Source organism: Babylonia areolata, chromosome 25 (assembly GCF_041734735.1).
Source record: "Babylonia areolata isolate BAREFJ2019XMU chromosome 25, ASM4173473v1, whole genome shotgun sequence".
In the NCBI taxonomy this organism is placed as follows: domain Eukaryota; kingdom Metazoa; phylum Mollusca; class Gastropoda; order Neogastropoda; family Buccinidae; genus Babylonia; species Babylonia areolata.
This window is the reverse complement of record NC_134900.1, coordinates 17,253,138-17,274,219: the sequence shown is the minus strand read 5'-3', so window position 1 is coordinate 17,274,219 and position 21,082 is coordinate 17,253,138. Positions and strand designations below refer to the sequence as shown.

At 42.4% G+C, this 21,082-nt stretch overlaps 1 protein-coding gene across 1 annotated transcript in view; it reads left to right on the top strand.

Annotated features, from left to right (window-relative positions):
• The window catches only part of LOC143300069 (filamin-A-like), a 112,009-nt gene that overhangs the window by 87,060 nt on the left and 3,867 nt on the right, over positions 1-21,082 (top strand). The window contains 9 exon segments of the mRNA XM_076613628.1: positions 223-375; positions 996-1,124; positions 11,656-11,820; positions 12,310-12,411; positions 13,535-13,672; positions 15,514-15,644; positions 17,149-17,272; positions 18,616-18,789; positions 20,384-20,599. Of these exon segments, the coding sequence (XP_076469743.1) occupies positions 223-375; positions 996-1,124; positions 11,656-11,820; positions 12,310-12,411; positions 13,535-13,672; positions 15,514-15,644; positions 17,149-17,272; positions 18,616-18,789; positions 20,384-20,599 (1,332 nt within the window).

Here is a 21,082-nt window from a genome sequence, read left to right as displayed (position 1 = left end):
GCACATCCGATCAATGCAATCTAATATACACTTATATCAGGCTCTATTCTCAGTCATAGACCACCTTCATGGCCAACTGGATGTTCTGTTCTCCTCCTTCGCTTCATGGATTCCAGTCAGAGCCCGCCCTTGGAAGAACACTGTGGGGTAAAGGAGGAAAGAAAAATGTGCTGTAACTAAAAAGTTAACAGAGTACAACATTACATGTGTACTTGTGTGCAGGTTACGGCAACATGAGCATGTCGATTGAAGGCCCCAGCAAGGCTGACATCGAGTGCCACGACATGCCAGACGGCACGTGCCGCGTCACCTACAACCCCACCGAGCCTGGCACCTACGTCCTCAACCTGAAGTTCGCTGATCAGCCTGTCCCAGGTAAATATGACTGCAGGCACTCACTTTGGGGCTGTGTGGGCTTTGAGAACATGGTGGGATGTTTTTTGTAGTGTGCGTTTTTGTGTGTGTTTGTGTTGCTATTGGTTGAATGTTATGAGGTTGAACGTCCTGAAGTTGAAGTTTGATGTATAGCCTGTCTCAGGTTAATTGACAGCAGGTGCTATGTTTGAGGCTGTGTGGCTTTGAGATTATGATGAAGGATTTTTGTAGCGTGTGTATTCTTGTTTTTGCTGAAGGTCATGATGTTCAGTTATTGAATATGATGTTCTGTATCAAGCCTTTTGAGTAGACTTATTGATTTGTGCTGAATAGTTTTTCATTTATTTTATACTGATTGAGAGAAGGATTGAGAGAAGGAACAGTATCTGTATGTGTGATTTTGTGTGTATCAGTATGTTTTCGTGTGCCAGTTTGTGTGTCTGTATGTGTATCTGTTCTCATGCATGTATATGTGTATTTCTTCTTACTGAAATTACTTGGGCTAGATAGTTTTATGTCAGCTCAGCGTATCACTTTTTTTATTTTCATGAATGCAATCATTTAAAAAAGTTTAGCACATGCTGTAACAGGGGATGGATGCTCCCTTTTCTTTTTTACAGGAAGTCCTTTCACAGTGAAGGTGGGAGGAGAGCCATCTGCAAAGATCACAGAGAGAATCACCCGCGAGAGGGTCGCTGCCGACGTCAGCCATGTTGGAAGTGAATGTGAACTCAGTCTGAAGATCCCAGGTCAGTTCAGTGGCTCTTTCCGCTCTGCCATCTCCCAAACCCTGAAACGTGTCTGTGTGGACAGTCTTGTCTTTCTTCCTGTCTGACAGTCTTTGTTAGAAAGAATCAGAGCCTGCTTTTCTTGATGATGGGTGCATTGGTGTTGACATGACAGGTTGTAGTTTACGTGCAGGTATGTGGATGTGCCTGAAGCCTGATTTCAGTGAAGGGACAGGCAGGCAGATTGCCTGAAGAAATACTCGGAACACACACAGCCACAAGGGCACTTGTTTGTAATTATTCAATTTTTATTTGATCTGAACAATCTTCCGAGGAAATGTTTTGGAACACTCATGCACCCAGGAGTTATAATCTTCCTCAGTCTGTATACTGTCGACTCTGTGTTGGTGCCTTTTCCTTCTTTCTTTTTCTTCCTTTTTTCCATTCAGTAAGGATTATATCAGATTCCATGGCTATGTCAGTGGCTCTGTTTTTCCCCATTCGTTTTTTTCTCTTTCTGATTAAGTTGTAAACAATAACTAGCCATGGACATGAGGTGAAAGGATATGGGTTCACACCCCATTGGAGGTATATATTGTGAAATGTTCCACTCCATGACCGGGTCCATCCCACACTTTGGCATGCTATGGTTGCAAAATAGGATCATTTGGAACACTAAAGTGTCTTTGGAAATGTTGCTCACATTTCCTCACCAGCACTGCAGATGTGTGTAACTCTCAAGCCTGGTTGATGCCAGGGTGTATCATGAAAGGAAGCAAAGAGTGCAGCCTTATGTCACAGTACAAAGTGGTGCCTCAGCTGTAGCATTGTATCATCCCTGTCTCTATCCCACCTCATGAAAAAAATATTTTAGCTCCTTCAGTGATGACTCAGTTTCAAGTCCTGTTTCCTGTGTTTATGAACATGTCCGTGTGTCCATAGATCGAAAAAGAATGTCTTGTGTTAAGTGGGACTGGATATCAGTAATCATTTGAAACGGTTAGAACAGCACCATCTCATTTACACTGTGTACAAGGATTTCCTACAAAAGACCGATCTTCTTTGGAGAATGGACACAAATGGAAAAGAAGAATTTTTGTTATTTTATTTTGCTATATGTAAAGAAAATGGAAACAGAAGATCGGACATGATAGTTTGTTTATTTTCTGGCTTTAATCCTCTTCGGGTGACGAGGTTGATGAAGTAAAATATGATGGAAGCCAGGATGTGATAGAAACAGTGTATGGCTGGTAGCCAGAGAATACTGGTATATAATGATAATGATATTTAAAGAATACTTAAATCAATATTTAAAGAATAAAGGATCTACACTGATCAGAGCTGTCTTACACAGTCTTGTCCTAAATGTGTTAAAACTCTCATCAGAAATGCCTGAACCCTGAGAAGAAACTGAACTATTATGTTCTAGGGTGTTCTACGTTAGGGAAAATTTGTACTGCATGCCTTCAGAATCATAATTTAAAATGAATTGCCTTACAGTACGTGAAATGTGATAATTGTTAAGTGGGGACTTCTCAGGAAGATCATTTCTGGTATTTTTTCCACTTCTTGGAAAAGGGACAAGCAGATACCACTTAAAGATAACTCTGTTGGTATGAATTAGACAAAGGTTTAAAAGTATGGGGGAAGAAGTAGGAAGTGTGAATGATGAAAAAGATACAAGAATCTAAAAGATAAAATGGTAGGGTCAGATCACAAAGAAAATATAGATCAGTATAACTATATACACTGACACACACAGAGAAAACAGAGAGTAAACATAAGTCAAGAGAGGAAAAAAGGTGCAGAGAAATGAGTAGAAAAGCATGAGTATGCTGCAAAACCTGAGAAATGAACTGACTTCATGGCCAGCAGTCTTGAATAGCTGTTGCTAGAAAGCCAAACCCTGACACATAGTGATGTTTATACCTTTGGATCCTGAGCACTGAATATCTGTTTTTATGTTTCATTGGCATCAGATTATAGACAGTTCTGCTCCCTCAAAACAGCCCCCCTTTTTTTTTTCTTTTTTGTTTTTTGTTGGGGGGTTAAGGGGAGTGTGTGTGTGTGTGGGGGGGCGGGGGGGAGTGTTCAGCAGCACTATCCTGCATTGCCTGCCCCTACCCCCACACCTCACACACACACACACACACACACACACACACACCTTGCTGATTCCCCCCCCCCCCCTCTCCCTGCCTACACCACTCATCCTGATTCCCCTAAGCACAACCACACCCAGAATATCCTACCACAGCTTCAGTACCGGCATCCGTAGGGTACTGTGACTGTTAGGTCACCAGGAGGCCACACACCAGAGCAGACCCTGCACTACTGCTTGGTCAGTTTGATGGTGTGCGGTAGTGCCTGTTCTGATTCAGTGTATGCAGGACACCACCTACAGTGACTGTAGTTGCTTTAGTCACAGAGTCATACTGAGTGAATGAGCAACGGCCCTGGACCCACTGAAATGTCTGTTCGTGCCAGTCTTTTTCTTTAAAATCCTCTTTCCACGGCTTTATCTTTGCTCAGTTTCTTTCTCCTCTTCTGTGTTTTCACACATCTATTAAAGAAGCAGTTCACATTAATGTATTGAAGTCTTTTGGATCATAATTTTCCAAGCACTAAATGTTGATGTCTCAGTAGTGACTATATCCATGAAAGTGGTTTGTGCTTTCTTTAGAAATAAACAGTTTGATTTGATAAATATAAAAAAAAATATGCCACCTTTATTAAATTGATATTGATAACAAGTATTACATCATGGGGTAAGTGGGTCATGTTTGTGTTGAAGCAACTCTTTTTTTTATATATATATAAAGTTTTTGTTCTTATTGAACTAAATTTAGCACTGTGGGGAGGGGTGTGTAAGACAAAAGAAGTGTCAGGTCAACACACAGCATCTTATGACACGACTTTTGACAAGATTTCTGATCTGAAGGATCTACATGTAGTTCAATGTTGCTGTTGGCAGTAGTCATTTTTGCAAGTTTAGTGCTACATTATTTCTGTGGGTCACATGAGATACGGCTTGCTGCAATAGAATCCCTGAGACTGAAAAGCTGGCTTGACTGTCTTTGTTGCTTAACATTGAAAAGAAACACACAGACAGAAAGATAAATTTGAGAATGAAAAGCCAGCTTAACTGCCTTTGTTGCTTGACATTAAAAAGAAACACACAGACAAAAAGATAAACAGTGCAGTCTGTTTACAATAAAGCATCGAAACAGCACAGCCCCACAAATTTTGTCTTGCTCAAGCACTGTGATAGACAAACAACAACAAAAAGAAATCTGATTGAAATGTGTCCTGGGGAGATGCATGCATGTCTTCTGGGTTTGCAGTTGTTTATGAGAAAGGCTAACATTTCGGGTTGTTGTTTTTATTATGTCAAATGAATGCTTGGAGCGTTTTTGTTTAACCCTTTGACTGCTGCTAAGTTTGCTTGCCAGTGAAGGGCTATCACCTTGCTGAGATGAGACAGTTTACATGTCAGGGTGTTAGTCACCACTGTGTATCTGGACATCTTCCTCTTTGGATCGTGTTACTTTTGTTCAGCAAAATCAGTGACACCATTGATAAGTTCACCAAACGTAATAACTGCTTCAAACTCAGTGCCACACTGATTTCATTTCACCAGTGTTCAGCAGTCAAGGGGTTAAAACTCATTTAAATGGGCCATCCTACCAGGAGGTACAGCTTTTCATGTAGATAAGCAGGGGAGAGGAATTAACTCTTTTGTCTGCGATTGGTAAGTGCAACAAGACAGGGGGAACAAACCAACATAAACAAAAGAGTCCCTGATTAAGTGTGCAATGATGTTGTCCGATTATGAAATATCTTCCTGGAAATAAGATGGAAGTACGAAGCCAAAGATGTCCACTCCTGGAAAGAAACAATGTGGAGCATGCCATAAAAGCTCCCAGCTCTTAAACTTTGTAAGAAACCTGCTGTAGCGGGCTGTATACAGATTTATCATTCAGTTAATGGAAATGAACTGGAACAGTTCATCGTTGGGTTGATTTATTTCTTTTGACTTTGAAGTTCAGTTCACTATGCTAGAAATCCTGTTTTGAGATGATGTATGTCCTTTGTGCAAACTGTCTTTTTGAATAATGATTAAAAAAAAAAAAAAATCTAGTATTTCTTGTGTGGGATACTTACAGACTAATCCATGTTTGTGGATGTTGGGTATGCCTTGAAAAGATTGATTTTGAGAAAGCTGGGGGGGGGGGGGGGTATCTGTATGTGTGTGAGTGAATGTGTACACATGAGTTTGTGTATGTAGTGCTGGTAGTTGTTGCAGTCTTCAATTTTAAGCCTGTCCACTCTTTAGTGATATTAGATCGGGTGGTGGGGGGGGATCTCTATATTTTATGGTGGATTGACTAATTTTAATATAGAAGCAAAGAATCAAAAAAGAACCATGCTATTTGTGGTTTCATTGCCTATTAAATTTGGTGTTTGTGTGACATACACTTGCAAATTTCTTTTTGACAAAAATACACCCCCCTTCCCCCAGTAAGTGATGACATTTGTACAGTTCACCAGACATGTGCTTTGTTTTAAGATGTTACAAATGTAGCACAGCATAATTTATCAGTTGCCTACAAACTTAAAGAGTTGTACATTTCAAAATGATGAAAGGGTGAGCTTTTTTTACAGAATCATAAACCATATATTTGCACAGAACTGCCAACATTTTCATTCTAAACACTTATTTCACTACACCCACATGCAGGTAATCTGTTTTTGGTGAAATAATTACAACACAAATTGTGTTCCCAGTTCAGTATATAGAATAGATCAGTAGATTAAAAGGTGTAAAAAGTGTGTAGTTGGGAGAAATGCTGGCAAGTCAGACTGAGGCAAAGGGTTTTGAAGTGCATTATTATAATGCCCTGCGTGGAAGAGGGAGGTGTCATGGGGCAGGGGAAGGCAATGATTAGCTTCTCCAACCACTTACCTGTCTGTGCAGTGCTCTGTCTTTAACCATCTATGACTGCTTCAAGTGGCAAAAGTTTGGAGGGAGAGGGGTGGTTGGGAATCAAGGAGGGGTGGCGGGCAAGGGTTGGAGGGGGGGGGGGGGGGGGGTGATTGGAAGATATTTATGGAAACAAGGTGAGTCAGGGTGTAAAGGCTGAAATTCACAGAAGGGGAAAGCGAATGGACACTTAGAGTCACACACACACACAGAAAGGGAGGGGGCTTGAGGATTGGGATGGAGAAAAAAAAGAGGGAAGGGGAGGATTCCAAGAAGATGAATGTGAAGTTGTGGTTGAGAGGATGAGCCAGGTTTTAAAGTCAGTGACTCGGGAATGCAGGGAGAAAGTGGAGGGTATTTTAGGAAAAGCAAGGAAGCGGGGGAGGGGGGGGGGGGGGGAGTAAGAACCACTAGCAGCCCCTGAACAGTTTTTGCTGACCTTTTATAGACCAGCAGGGTGGAGTGGGAAGGGGTGGGGGAGGAGGGGAAAGGAAGAAAAGCAGGCAGCCTGAACCTTGCCCTAGCAAAACCAGCAGTGAGAGAGGGTCAGTGATTAAATTGTCTGCCTGGCCAGAGAACAGAGGATGTCCTGTCTTCCTTTCTGGACCCTGGTGTGGTGCTGGACTCAGCAGCATCTGCACACCTGAGTGTTTCCCTTATCAGTGGTAACAGTGCACCACATAGCCTGGTGGTGTGCATCATGACTGTGTTGTTCTTCAGCAGCATCCATTATTTTGTTGTCTTTTGACCATTGTTTCAGTGTATTCCCCACTGAGGGCTGTTCTTTTGTTGGACTTTAGGTTCTGGTTCTTATCTCATTTCTGCACCGGAGCTTTGAGAAATATGTGGTTGTTGTAAGCCAGCTTCGCAAAAAGCCAGTCAGTTTGACAAGACAGATTGTATGCATTTTGTATTGTGCATTGTTTAGAGAGCCACTGCAAGAAGCTGTGTGTTTGTGCTCACTTGAGAGGATGGTTTCCATGGACTGGGTCAGTTTTTTTTTTTTCTAGGATGAGACTTTGATCTGTGCAGTGCTCTTTTTGTCTGGTTTTATTTGGATCCCACAACATGGGGGTCCTTCAACTCAGTTGTCAACCACACTGCTTGAGGTCATAACAGCGTAAGCAAGATATATACCACACTTGCTGTGAAGTCTGCTTTTGGTGGTTGTGGCAGAGCAATGTGACTTTAGTGTTGAGTAAACAATTAATGCCGTTTAAGACCTTTGCTGTGCTCGACAATTTCTGGTTTGACTCAAGATTTTATCAAACAGTTTAGCTCTTTATTTGTGAACACTGTCAAGACTGTTGGAATTCATAATGACAAGTCAACAGTGAGTTGTAGTGAGAGTCAGCAAGCTTCAGAAGAGAAGGGTGTAGCTGTGTCAGGAAGGAAAATTATGTGGACAGCACCTGTCAGGATGCCAGTAAATGGCAGTCTTCAGCACTGGCAGCCGTTCTTTTTGGGGCCAAAAGGTTGGAACGTTGGTCTTCTCCACATGAAATAAGAATGATTATTTATATTAAGGAGGCACGGTGTGTGGTGGTTATAAATGTGCAGTTTGCGATAGATGGTTGATGTTTGACTCACTGATCTATTTGTCTTCTCTCTCTCTCTCTCTCTCTCTCTCTCTCTCTCTCTCTCTCTCTCTCTCTCTCTCTCTCTCTCTCTCTCTCTCTCTCTCTCTCTCTCTCTCCCATCCCTCTCTCTCCCCTTTTTCTGTCCGTTCCCTGTGTCATGTTTGTTTTTAATTGTTCACTGTCACAGTTTTTTTTTTTTTTTAAATGTTCAGCTGTCATTCTAATAATATAGATATAATGGAATCTGGGTAACCTTGGTATAGATAAAACAGTGGCCCAGTTTACACAGGCTTATTTCACATTGTGGGCCAGCAGTGTTCTGTTTCTTTGTATTTTCGTATCACATATTTTGGTCACTGCTAGTAGTCTTGTCTTGGCCCCAGAAACATCATTATGTTAAGGAGACTCCACTGTAGGTGATTTACAAGCCAACTCATGACAAAAAGTTAAAGTATAATCAGTGCAGGGTGTAAGATATCTGTGTGCCTGGCTTTCTAAATTGAGCAGAGAAATATGTTTTTTTTTTTTTTTTTTTTTGTTTTGTTTTGTTTTTTTTTGCTTTCTTTTTCCTTTTTCTTTTTAACAACAAAAAAGATACTATCAGTTGATGATGATATACCATAAAGCTAATTTCAGCAGGGAATATATCACATGTATCAGTGTTTGTCATGAGCTGTTATTTATCTGTCTTCTCTTCCCCCCTCCCCAGTGCTCCCGCTTTCCACCCCTCAACCCCCACCCCAACCTGCCCCCTCTTTTTACCCCTCCAACAAACACACATGAACACAGGAATGTGCACGGTGTCACAGTCACACACACACACACACACACACACACACACACACATATATATATATATATATATATATATATATATATATATATATATATATACACACACATTCACACCTGCCTGTCTCTCTGTGTTAGAGGAAACTGATACAGAAAGAAAGTACACAAAACATTAGATTTATGATTTGTTGGATGCAAATGTTGTTGGTTTTGTTTTTTGTATGTGTGGTTTTTTGTTGTTGTTGTCATTGTTGTTTTTAGCATTAAGTAGGATTTGATCCGAAAGTTCTAGCTTTTGTATTAGATAACAGGAAATTTTCATTGTTATTTTCCTGAGCCTTCAGTTTATGCAAGCTCAGCATGTATAACAGTTACACCTCAGTCCCTGTGAGTGCTGCTGCTGGCAAAAGTTCAACAACCAGCGAGAACAGGTTGATAGGTGTCTTCTCATGGAAGTGTTCAGGATTTCAACACTGCTCTCTTCTTAAGTTTTTCACTTGCTTGGGCCTTAGGCTTCTGGCAGGGGGTGCACATGTACAATGTACGTACACCAGAAAATGAATATGCATCAGTTTCAGGGGTACAGTGGTCGGCATTACATTACTGATGGGTGTGAAATGATGGGTTCAATCCTTGACACAGTGTCAGGAGCCAAGCTGTATCACAGTGGGATTTTGATCAGCTCTGAACCACTTCTGCCCTGAGTTGAGTGTGCTGTGAACATTAAAGGGGGAGGACTGGGCCCATACAGTTGAGTGTTGTCCACCTTACAGACATATCTTTTTGAGACACTAAGCGCTTAAGATTCCTTGACCAGCACCGCAGGTGTCTGTGTGTCTCTTGAGCCTGGTTGATGTTGGGATGTTCTAGAAAAGAAGTACAGAGCGTGGACTTGTCATTTAGTCTCAAAGCAAACTGGATGTATGTATATGGAGAAAGAGAGAGAGAGAAGGAGAGTTTCTTGATCATAATGTTCATCATCTTCTGTCTTCTTCAAATATGAAACATGCTGTTCATGGCTGTTCATGAAAGGACTCAGATGTTGAAACAAACCATAAGGAATGGTAGTAGTTTTATCGCTCTAAAAATATATATAATGCTCAACTGTTAACTTACATGTTAACCTTGCTGTTCTGCAGGGAAAATACGGGAAAGAGAATCACAACGAAATGTTTCCAGCTAGGTCAGAAAACATGACAGAAGTTTGAATTCACAAGTTGAAACATGTGCTCTTCGGAATGAAAACCAGGCACAGCATTCTTTCTTTGTGGAAAGGGAGGAAGTTGGAGGAAGGATCTAAGGGTATGGAGAAAGAGAGAAAGAACAAGAAATTGAAATTAAAAAAAAGGGGGAGTAGGGGGTGGAATGAAGCAGACATTCTCTAGAAACAACCTTGGTTAAGCCTCTTACCTTGGCATCGTTAGGAGAGAGAGAGAGAGAACTACAGCTGCAGTCGGGCCCTTATGTAAGAAAAGCCCAGGTAACACCAGAAAAAGCCAGGCAGCTACCTGGCACCCTGCCAGGACACTTGAGATCAAGGATGATTGGAGTGGAGGGGCAGGGGCAGGGAGGGAAGGAGAGCAGACTATGGTAGGAGGCAGAAGGGGAGACTGGGGGGTTGGGGGGGGGGGGGCAGGGGTGGGGGTGTTGGCAAGGTGTTGTGGAGCTAATCAAGATTGGGCAGGAGGAGGAGTGTGTGTGTGTTTATTACCTCCCTTGCTCCCTCACTCCCCCACCCATTCTGTGTTCTTTTTCCTGCTTGTATGTGCGGCAGCTGTGAAAGTGCTTAGCACATGAAGTTTTCTTCTCCCTAGCATTGGAGTTGGGGGATGGGGAGAGGGGGGGGGGGGGATGGTTGTGTGGAGTGTTGGCAGTCAGTCAGTGTGTGGGTGATGAGAGGAACTTGCCTACCACTGCCTGGAATCCTGCTTCTGTCAGCAGACATTCAGCCCAAGCATATGTTTCTTTCTCGTTTCTCTGTCAGTTTGTTTGTTGTCCCGTCTCTTATTTCTCGCATACGTGGACGCGGGGATGTCTGCGTGAGTACATGCGCATGCACGTACAAACGCATGTGCTCACACGTACACACATGTACACATTGTTTTCATTCTTGCTTCAGTTGGCAAGCTCACCCCATCTTTCTGTCTCTTTCTATCAAATCTTTCTTTTCTTACACACACACACACACAGACACACACATGCGCGCGCACGCACACACACACACAGAGGAACAGACACAAGTAAAAAGCATGCACTCTCTCTCTTTGTCTCTTTCTCTCTGCCAGTCTCATAATTTTCTCTCTCTCTCTCTCTCTCTCTCTCTCTCTCTCTCTCTCTCCTCCCTCCCCCCCCCCCACTTCCCCACCCCTCCTCCCCCACATGCATTCATGCATGTACATACGCCTACCTGTTAAAGACCTCTGCAAACTACATCCACTACATTCTGATGATACATCAGTTCTACCAATGAGGGTTCACTTTGTGGAGGGAAGCCATCAGCTGTATGCTACCTGGCAAAGCATTGCACATCCCTAATGCAGATTGAATGTGGAAGACACAGATTGAATGTGGATGATATAGACTGAATGTGGACAATGCAGATTGAATGTTAATGATGTAGATTGCACATGTATGACACAGTTTGAATATGGACGATGCAAATTGAAAGTGGATAATACAGCTTGAATGTAGATCATGCAGAATGAATGTGGACAGTGCCGATTGAATGGGGACGACGCAGATTGAATGGGGATGATGCAGATTGAATGGGGATGACACAGATTGAATGGGGACGATGTAGATTGAATGGGGACGATGCAGATTGAATGGGGACGATGCAGATTGAATGTGTAGGATATAGATTAAATGCGGACGATGCAAATTGAGTGCAGATTATAAAGATTCAATAGAGATGACGCAGGTTGATCACGTTCACAGTTTGAATGTGGACGATGCAGATTGAAAGTGGATAATATAGCTTGAAGATGGATCATACAAAATGAACGTAGATAATGCTGAATGAACATTGACGATGCAGATTGAATGGGGACGATGTAGATTGAATATGGATGATGTAGCTTTATGCAGATGGAATGTGGATGATGTCGAACGATGCAGACTGAACATGGACGATGCAGACTGACTGGGAACACATCAGCAGCAGTACCCTGACTCTCCCCCTTCCCTGTGTGTGCAGGCACCAGCCCGCGGGACATGCAGGCCTCTGTGAAGAGCCCCTCGGGGGTGACGGAGGTGTGCGATGTCACCAGTCTGGATGACAGCCACTACAGCGTCAAGTTCGTGCCCAAAGAGATGGGCATCCACACCGTCAGCGTCAAACACAAGGACCAGCACATCCCTGGTGGGTGTTGTTGGGGAGATGTTCGTGTGTATGGTGGAGGGATTTAGGGGGTGGGAATGGGGTCGGTGGGTGGCTGAGAGTGTGGTGTGATGTGTGTGTGGTTTGCATTTATGTATGTTAGTGTGTGTGTGTGTGTGCTTTGCATTCATGTATGTTAGTGTGTGTGCGCGTGCATGCCTGTGTGTGCTCTTTGTGTTTGTATGTGAGCCTCTGTGTGTGTGTGTGTGTGTGTGTGTGTGTATGTATGTGAGGTGTGGTGTGTGTGTGTGCTCTGTGTGTATGAATGTGGTATGTGTGCTGTGTGTATGTATGTTAATGTGTGTGTGTACTCTGTGTGTGAAAGTGGAGAAATTGATATTTTAAAAAAGATTAATAAAAAGACTATGCTTCATTCAATGAACCTGACTAATCCACATGAACCCCCCCCCTCCCCCCGTACCTGCGATATAATATTTAAGCTGTGCTATGTGTGTGTGTGTGTGAGTGTAGGCAGTCCCTTCGAGTTCACAGTGGGCCCCATTGCTGGAGGAGGATCCCACAAGGTGCACGCTGCTGGCCCTGGGCTGGAGAGAGGAGAGGTCAACCAGCCATGTAAGTTGAGGGTGGGGAGTGCAGGGGTTCGCCCTGGGGGGGGGGGGGGGATGCGTGGGGGGGATAGTTAAAAAGGTTACCCCAACAACTGAGTTTGGCTGCCTACATGGCAGGGTAAAAATGGTTGTGAAGCACTGTAGAGAGAAGTTAATGTAAAGAGGTTTTGGGGTTCTTGTTTTTTCTTTTCATTCAGCTCTTTTCGTCTTGCTGACGCTGGGTATTTCCCAGTACCTGAATGTCAGGTTTATTTCAAGGCACTAGTGTTCATTTAATCTTAAGGTACAACTGCTGTTTTTGCAAGTTCACAACGTTTGTGGTATACTCATACAAAAATATCAGTGTATGCATTCTGTATCACTTGGGGATTGGTCAACTGGTTCTTTGCATCTGGTCAGTGATTTAGCTGTGATAGAAATTGTTTTGTTTTTCTGCGGTAAAAGAATAGAACATTTAAACCTGCCTGAGGAAAACATTTTGATGGTTTGATTAGGTGACTAAAAGAGCATTTTAAATTGCATGAAGGAATGTTTTTAAAGTTGATGGTTTGTTCAGGTGACTACAGCATTACACTTCTGAGGCTGGTGCAGTAGGGTTGTTAGTGTTTTTTCTCCAGATAAAAGAACATCTAAAGCTGCTTCAAGACAAAAGAAATCATTTTGATGGTTTGATTTGGTGACTTAAAGAGCATGTAAACTTGCATTAAGATTTTTTATTTAATGGATTATTTGTTCAAGTGGCTTTTACATTATGTGATAGGGCTGTTTTGTTTTGTTTTTCTCCAGATAAAAGAATAAAGGAACACTCGAATCTGCTTCAAGACAAGAGGAAACATTTTGAATCAGTGACTAAAGAGCTTATGAACTTGAGATCAAGGATGATTAGAGAAGCACAAAAGGGGCTGGTGGGTGGGGGGGACTTGGGGGGGGAGGACTTTGGGGGGTGTGGGGGGGGGGCAGACTGTGGTAGGAGGTAGAAAGGGAGAAGGACAGATGGAGGGGGGCTGTTGGCTGGGTGTTGTGGAGCTAACTGCGATTGGGCAGAGGCAGGAATGTTTGTATGTATATATTATATATCCTAGCTTATGAAGAAATGCTTGACAAAGCATGGTTCGTTGTTGGTTCAGGTGACTTCAACATCTACACCCGTGAGGCGGGTGCCGGAGGGCTGTCCATTGCGGTGGAAGGACCATCGAAGGCCGAGATTGACTTCCAGGACAGGAAGGATGGGTCCTGTGGCGTCACCTACAACGTCACCGAGCCTGGTATGCTGCTTCGCTCGTGCACCGCTAGATGGCTTGTCAAGAGTCTTGTGTTTGTTTTTCTCCCTGACAGACACTTAGGTTGTGTGCATTGTAGAAGGCATTGTTGCACCTGAACATTTTTTGTACATGCAGAAAGCCCATCTGTAGCCTGAAGAGAAACGTAATCATGTGGGTGGAAGTACTTCCGTGCCTTGCAAATTTCCATTTGGCATTTTGGTGATTGTTTGACGGGCGCAATAGCCGAGTGGTTAAAGCGTTGGACTGTCAATCTGAGGGTCCCGGGTTCAAATCACAGTGATGGTGCCTGGTGGGTAAAGGGTGGAGATTTTTACGATCTCCCAGGTCAACATATGTGCAGACCTGCTAGTGCCTGAACCCCCTTCGTGTGTATATGCAAGCAGAAGATCAAATACGCACGTTAAAGATTCTGTAATCCATGTCAGCGTTCGGTGGGTTATGGAAACAAGAACATACCCAGCATGCACACCCCCAAAAACGGAGTATGGCTGTCTACATGGCAGGGTAAAAATGGTCATACACGTAAAAGCCCACTCGTGTGCATACGAGTGAATGCAGAAGAAGAAGAAGGTGATTGTTTTTTTGTTTTTGTTTGTTTGTTTGTTTTTTAATTGTAAAGCAACCCTTTGGACCATAGTCAGAATTACAACAAAAAACAGCAACAAAAAACAGCCACTCACAGCTGTGTGGTCAGTAAGTAACCTCAACCTGTAAACCTGTGTGAGGTGGAAGAGAGATTGTCCAGTATGCCTTGAAATCTTTCATGAATAATTCTTCTGAAAGTTTTTTTTTCCTGATAAAGTAAAACAATATTCAGGGTGGAAGAGAAGCTGCATCTTTTCATTATTCATGTATGACAAACAGTCCTGGCAATGTATAAAGTTTCAGTAGAACATTAGAAATATGATTCTTTTTAAACCTTATCATATCCAGTGAGAGTATGCATGCTAGGAATGACACAGTATGGCTGTACTGAAACTGATGGTCGTTTTGCTCTTCAGTGTCAGTCTGACCTCATGGCTTATGGTATAGGTGTCAGCATGTGTATGTATTTGCGCTTTGTCATTCACACATTTGATTTATCTTGATTGTAATGCCCGGTGATGTCAGTTTTTGTAACCATTTTCCCCCCCATACTGGAGAAATATTAGAGGAAAGTGGCAGAATGGTAAAGGTGCTTATCTGCCATTAATGGAGTCTCCCGTCGCACCGACGAACGAGTAGGCAGGCATGCATATCTGTCGGTGTGTGTCTTCATATGGGAGAAGAGGCCAATTCTGGATGAGCAGCACTTCCCACAGGTGTTGCAAGGGAAAACGTCTCCAGAAGTTGAGCCCTGCTTCCTTCGCTCACGCTTCTCCATGCCATTATCTGCCATTGCAGTGGCCAGAAGGGTCTGGGATTGAATCACAGTGTCTCCCTTTCTCCCAAGTTTGACTGGAAAATCAAACTGAGCATCTGATCATTCAGATTAGAGTATAAACCAAAGTCTTGTGTGTAGCGCGCACTTGGCTTGCTGAAAAAGAACCCATGGCAACATAGATGTCCTCTGGCAAATCTCTGTTGAAGAAATCCACTCTGACAGGTACACAAATGCGAATGCATGCACTTAAGGCCAGACTTAGAATGCAGGGTTATGCTGCTGGTCAGGCATCTGTTTTGCAGATGTGGTGTATCGTATATGGATTTGTCTGACGGCAGAAACTGAAACTGAATCTCTCATGCTGATGTTAATTTCCTGCAGAGGTAGAATGCATTATAAGTGCCTGTGATTATGATTATTATTATGATGGTAAGTAGAAAGGTGTATGTTTGTGGCACAGGTGAGTACTACGTGTCGATCAAGTTCAATGATGAGCACATCCCTGACTCCCCATTCAGAGTGCCCATCACCCCCAGCATCGGCGACGCTCGCAAGATCTCTGTCTCCGCTCTTCAGGAACAGGGGCTGCAGGTCAGTCCCCCACAGTGGTCTGTGTCCTGCCCCTTGAAAAATGGGGACATTTCTTTTCTGTTTTGGAAGATGTTGTGTATTTACATTATCGATGTATGTGTGTGTGTGTGTGTGTGTGTGTGTGTGTGTGTCCATATACATATATATGCAGATGTGAACAGTCCACCCTGGCAGCTGTTGGCACCATGCCATGACCTAGGATGCTAGAGTTGTATTAGGCCAGTTGTCAATTTAAAATGTGTTTTGATCAGTAAAAACTGCATATGCACTGTCCACTCATAAAAGAAATGTTTTTAAAAAAATCAACTAAAGAAATGAATTTCATGAGTGGAGAGTGGATGTGCAAAGCTTTTATTGTATTTTTTACATCCACATATATATATATATATATACATACATACATACATACAGAGAGGTGTGTTTGTGTGCTTTGTGACCTGAGGGAGATGGTATGGTTGTGTTCAGGTGTTAGTGTTGTGTGTGTGTTTGTATGCTTTGTGAAATGAGGGAGATGGTTTGGCTGTGTTCAGGCGTTAGTGTTGTGTGTGTGTGTGTGTGTGTGTGTGCTTTGTGAACTGAGGGAAATGGTTTGGCTGTGTTCAGGCGTTAGTGTTGTGTGTGTGTGTGTGTGCTTTGTGAAATGAGGGAGATGGTTTGGCTGTGTTCAGGTGTTAGTGTTGTGTGTGTGTGTGTGTGTGTGTGTGTGCTTTGTGAAATGAGGGAGATGGTTTGGCTGTGTTCAGGCGTTAGTGTTGTGTGTGTGTGTGTGTGTGTGTGTGTGCTTTGTGAACTGAGGGAGATGGTTTGGCTGTGTTCAGGTGTTAGTGTTGTGTGTGTGTGTGTGTGTGCTTTGTGAACTGAGGGAGATGGTTTGGCTGTGTTCAGGTGTTAGTGTTGTGTGTGTGTGTGTGTGTGCTTTGTGAACTGAGGGAGATGGTTTGGCTGTGTTCAGGTGTTAGTGTTGTGTGTGTGTGCTTTGTGAACTGAAGGAGATGGTCTGGTTGTGTTCAGGCGTTAGTGTTGTGTGTGTGTGTGTGTGCTTTGTGAACTGAAGGAGATGGTCTGGTTGTGTTCAGGCGTTAGTGTTGTGTGTGTGTGTGTGTGCTTTGTGAGCTGAAGGAGATGGTCTGGTTGTGTTCAGGCGTTAGTGTTGTGTGTGTGTGTGTGTGCTTTGTGAGCTGAAGGAGATGGTCTGGTTGTGTTCAGGCGTTAGTGTTGTGTGTGTGTTTGTGTGCTTTGTGAGCTGAAGGAGATGGTTTGGTTGTGTTCAGGTGTGTGTGTGTGTGTGTGTGTTAATGACATGAGGGTGATGTTTGTGTGTGTTCATGTGTGTGTGTGTGTTAATGACATGAGGGTGATGTTTGGGTGTGTTCATGTGTGTGTGTGTTTTTGTGACATGAGGGCAGTTGTTTTTTTTTTTTTTATAGTATGACCAGGTGTATGGTTGTATGTGTGTGCTTTTGTGGATTTCATGACATGAGGGTGATGGTTTGGGCATGTTCAGGTGGGCAACACGGCAGCCTTCGTGGTGGACCTGAACGAAGCCAAGGGCAAGGGCACACTGCAGGCCCGTGTCCAGCCCCCGTCTGGACCCCTGCAGGAGGCTCTCATCCAGGAGATGGACAATGGTCAGTCACCTCACTTCTCTTCTGCTTTCGTTCAGGGATTTTTTGAATTTTGTTTTTTTTGTTGTTTTTTATGCTGCCCCATGATCTGCACAGTTTTCTGTGGCATTACTCCCACGCGACTCTTTTCCCATTCCCACACACACGGCCTCTACCGGGTTAGTCTGCCACAGCCACAGCTGTTGGCATTGCACAGGGAACCATTGATGTTTAGGTTGCCTGGAGGCCACAAATTAGAGGAGACCCTGCACTGCTGCTTAGTCACTTTGATGGTGTTCATTCGTGCTTGTTCTTATTCAACATACCAAGGACACCAGCTAATAAGTCACCTAATTTACTCTTCTACTGCTTTGGTTGTGGATTGTTTTTTTTTTCTGTAGTTAACACTTTGTACCTCATCGGTGCAGCTGCACTGCAGTTTCTATAAACAGTCCCTACAATGACTGAATGCACTGTTGAAGCCAATCTTCATACACAAAACACACATGTCATCATTAACAAGTCATCATTAACAAGTCAATCCCTTTGAAAATACTGCCAAACAATGTTGATGCTAAAACCAACAAGCTAAAAGCACAGAGTGAGCATACAACTGATTGAAAAATTGAAACTGAACGTATCAGCTGCATACAGAAATATTCGTGCTTAGTCCGAGGAAAGCAACAGAATGTTACAGATTGTAATGTGACAATATTGGGAAATTATTGAAGTTGTCCTCTTCATTTCTTTCCAGTAGCTTTATGAAGTCTTTCCATCCGACACCATTTTGTGTACATTGATGCCTACACCCAAACAGTGTTCAGATGTTAAATCCTGACTGATTAAACTGGGAAACCTTTAAACTCATTACAAACAACTAGTAAAGAGAGAAAATGTTTCTGTTCTCTCTCTTTCTCGTCCTTCGTCAGTCCCCTACCCTCCACCTCAGTCGCTCCCTTTTCAGTTAGATAATTCCTCCCGTGCCATTGATTTTTAGAAATGATCATTTCTAAATGATAATAATAATAAAAAAAACAAAACAAAACAAAACAAAAAAACGACAATAGAAATGATAGAAATAATGATGATAACAATGATAATAGTATCATTTATTTCAGTCTAATATCATCATCTTAGACTATGAATGAATAAATAACTCGGACAAAATGCTTGTCTAACTTTAAGGGTTATTTTACTGACAAAATGTGATAGATTTTTCTTTTCTTTTTTTTTTTCTTTAAAAAAAAAAAAAAATTTTTTTTTACACATTTTTAGGTAAATGAATATGGCTGGAAAACTAGCCTGTTATGAAAAAGCTGGCATGGCAGCCTCATTGCAGTGGTCATGGCACTCCTCCTGTGTTTCAGGAAAGTTCGCCATTCGTTTCCTGCCCCGCGAGAATGGACTGCACCTGGTCCACGTGCTGTTCGACGGCTACCACATCCCCGGCTCCCCCTTCAGGGTCATGGTGGGCAAGGTCGTGTCTGCTGACGCTGGCAAGGTCACCGCTTACGGCGACGGCCTTCACACTGGCACCACAGGTCAGTGTTTGCGTGGGTGACAGATGTGGATGGAGAGAGATGAGAAAGGAAGCGATAGTTTGTGTGATTTTGCTGGCATCGTTGTGTTTACACTGTCAGGTAGTGACAGCTTTTAGAAACAAAAATTAGTAATAACCTGTTTCATCGTCTGATATTTAAGCGTACAGTATAACGTCCATAATCAAACTCGCCTAACAGACAATGTCATTTGAGAGATTGACCTGTGCTTCCTGGATTATTGAATGAATGAAAAATGATTTTTAAGAAATGATAACCTGTTTGACAAATTATGCATACTGTTTTGTCAGGTAATCCATGTTGTTCCACTTTTTTTGCTTTGGATGAGGTCAAGACAAGATAATTGTCAGGCTAAAGATGATTTATGTCGTACAAATTGACAATGTCAGTTTGAGTAAAGCCTGTTTTTTGCTCAGTGAAGGTTTGGAGTTATATCTAATTCTTTTGATCAGAGAATAGTTGGTTGTTGTAATGATCAGGATAATGATGATGATGATGATAATCTAATAATTGATCCATTACTCGAAAGTGCATTGCACTTTTTATATAATAGAAGAGATTGATTAATGGGGGGAAAAGAAATACTAACACAATTGGAATTTAGTTGTAGAAAATACTAATAATGATAGAGATGCAAACATAAAACACAAACCACTGTAACGTTTCATGTGATCTGCTGCAGAAGTCAAGGTCACAGAAAAAAAATCACTGCCACCTATCAGCATTTCAATCTCAACACCAACTGATAAATGGAAAGTTAAATATCAGCCTCACATCAGCATTTCATTATCACAACAGCAACTGATAAATGGAAAGTTAAATATCAGCCTCATATCAGCATTTCATTATCTCAACACCAACTGATAAATGGAAAGTTAAATATCAGCCTCATATCAGCATTTCATTATCACAACACCAACTGATAAATGGAAAGTTAAATATCAGCCTCATATCAGCATTTCATTATCTCAACACCAACTGATAAATGGAAAGTTAAATATCAGCCTCATATCAGCATTTCATTATCTCAACACCAACTGATAAATGGAAAGTTAAATATCAGCCTCATATCAGCATTTCATTATCACAACAGCAACTGATAAATGGAAAGTTAAATATCAGCCTCATATCAGCATTTCATTATCACAACAGCAACTGATAAATGGAAAGTTAAATATCAGCCTCATATCAGCATTTCATTATCACAACAGCAACTGATAAATGGAAAGTTAAATATCAGCCTCATATCAGCATTTCATTATCACAACAGCAACTGATAAATGGAAAGTTAAATATCAGCCTCATATCAGCATTTCATTATCACAACAGCAACTGATAAATGGAAAGTTAAATATCAGCCTCATATCAGCATTTCATTATCACAACAGCAACTGATAAATGGAAAGTTAAATCTCAGCCTCTTATCAACATTTCAGTATCACAACACCAACGGATGAAATGGAAAATTCTCTAGTAACACTGACAGATGAATATTCATTCAATCAGTAATTTGATTACTGCATCTGAAATATATATTTTAAAGAATTAACACTGACAGAAGAATCTGCCCTTACAGGCCAGATATCCAAGTTCATCGTGAACACGGTGAATGCGGGTGCTGGAGCCCTGGCGGTGACGGTGGAGGGTCCCAGCAAGGTGAAGCTGGAGTGCCGGGAGGTGGACGAGGGCTACGAGTTCACCTACTGCCCCAAGGCCCCTGGGGACTACCTCATCACCATCCGCTATGCCGGCGTCAACATCGCCGGCAGTCCCTTCAAGGCCAGAGTGGAAGGTGAGAGCGGAGGCATGGCCGATGGTTTTCTGTATGTGAGTTTGTGGTGTGGCTGTTTGGTATGGCCACATAATAATGACAATAATAATGAATACTTGTTGAGCACTTTCCTCCCTTAAAAGGAGCTGAAAGCGCTTTACTCAAAACATTAAATAGATACACACAAATGCAGTAACTTACAAAAGGAAGAGAGAAAAAAGATTTAACGCACAAAAACATAAAACAGATTCAAAGGCTATGCCTATTACATTACCTAATTACACACACACACACACACACACATACAAGAAGATCCAGAGGCCTTGCTAAAAGAATCCTTCAAGGAACTGTTGATGGAGACAGATGGAGGGGAAGATGGAGGAAAAAACGATGGACTGACAACAATGTGGAATTGACAGGAAAACCATTTGCAGAGACTGAGGCTTTGACACACATTCAACAGACCTGGAAGAATCAGGTGAACAGTTCTTCTTTAAGACACCC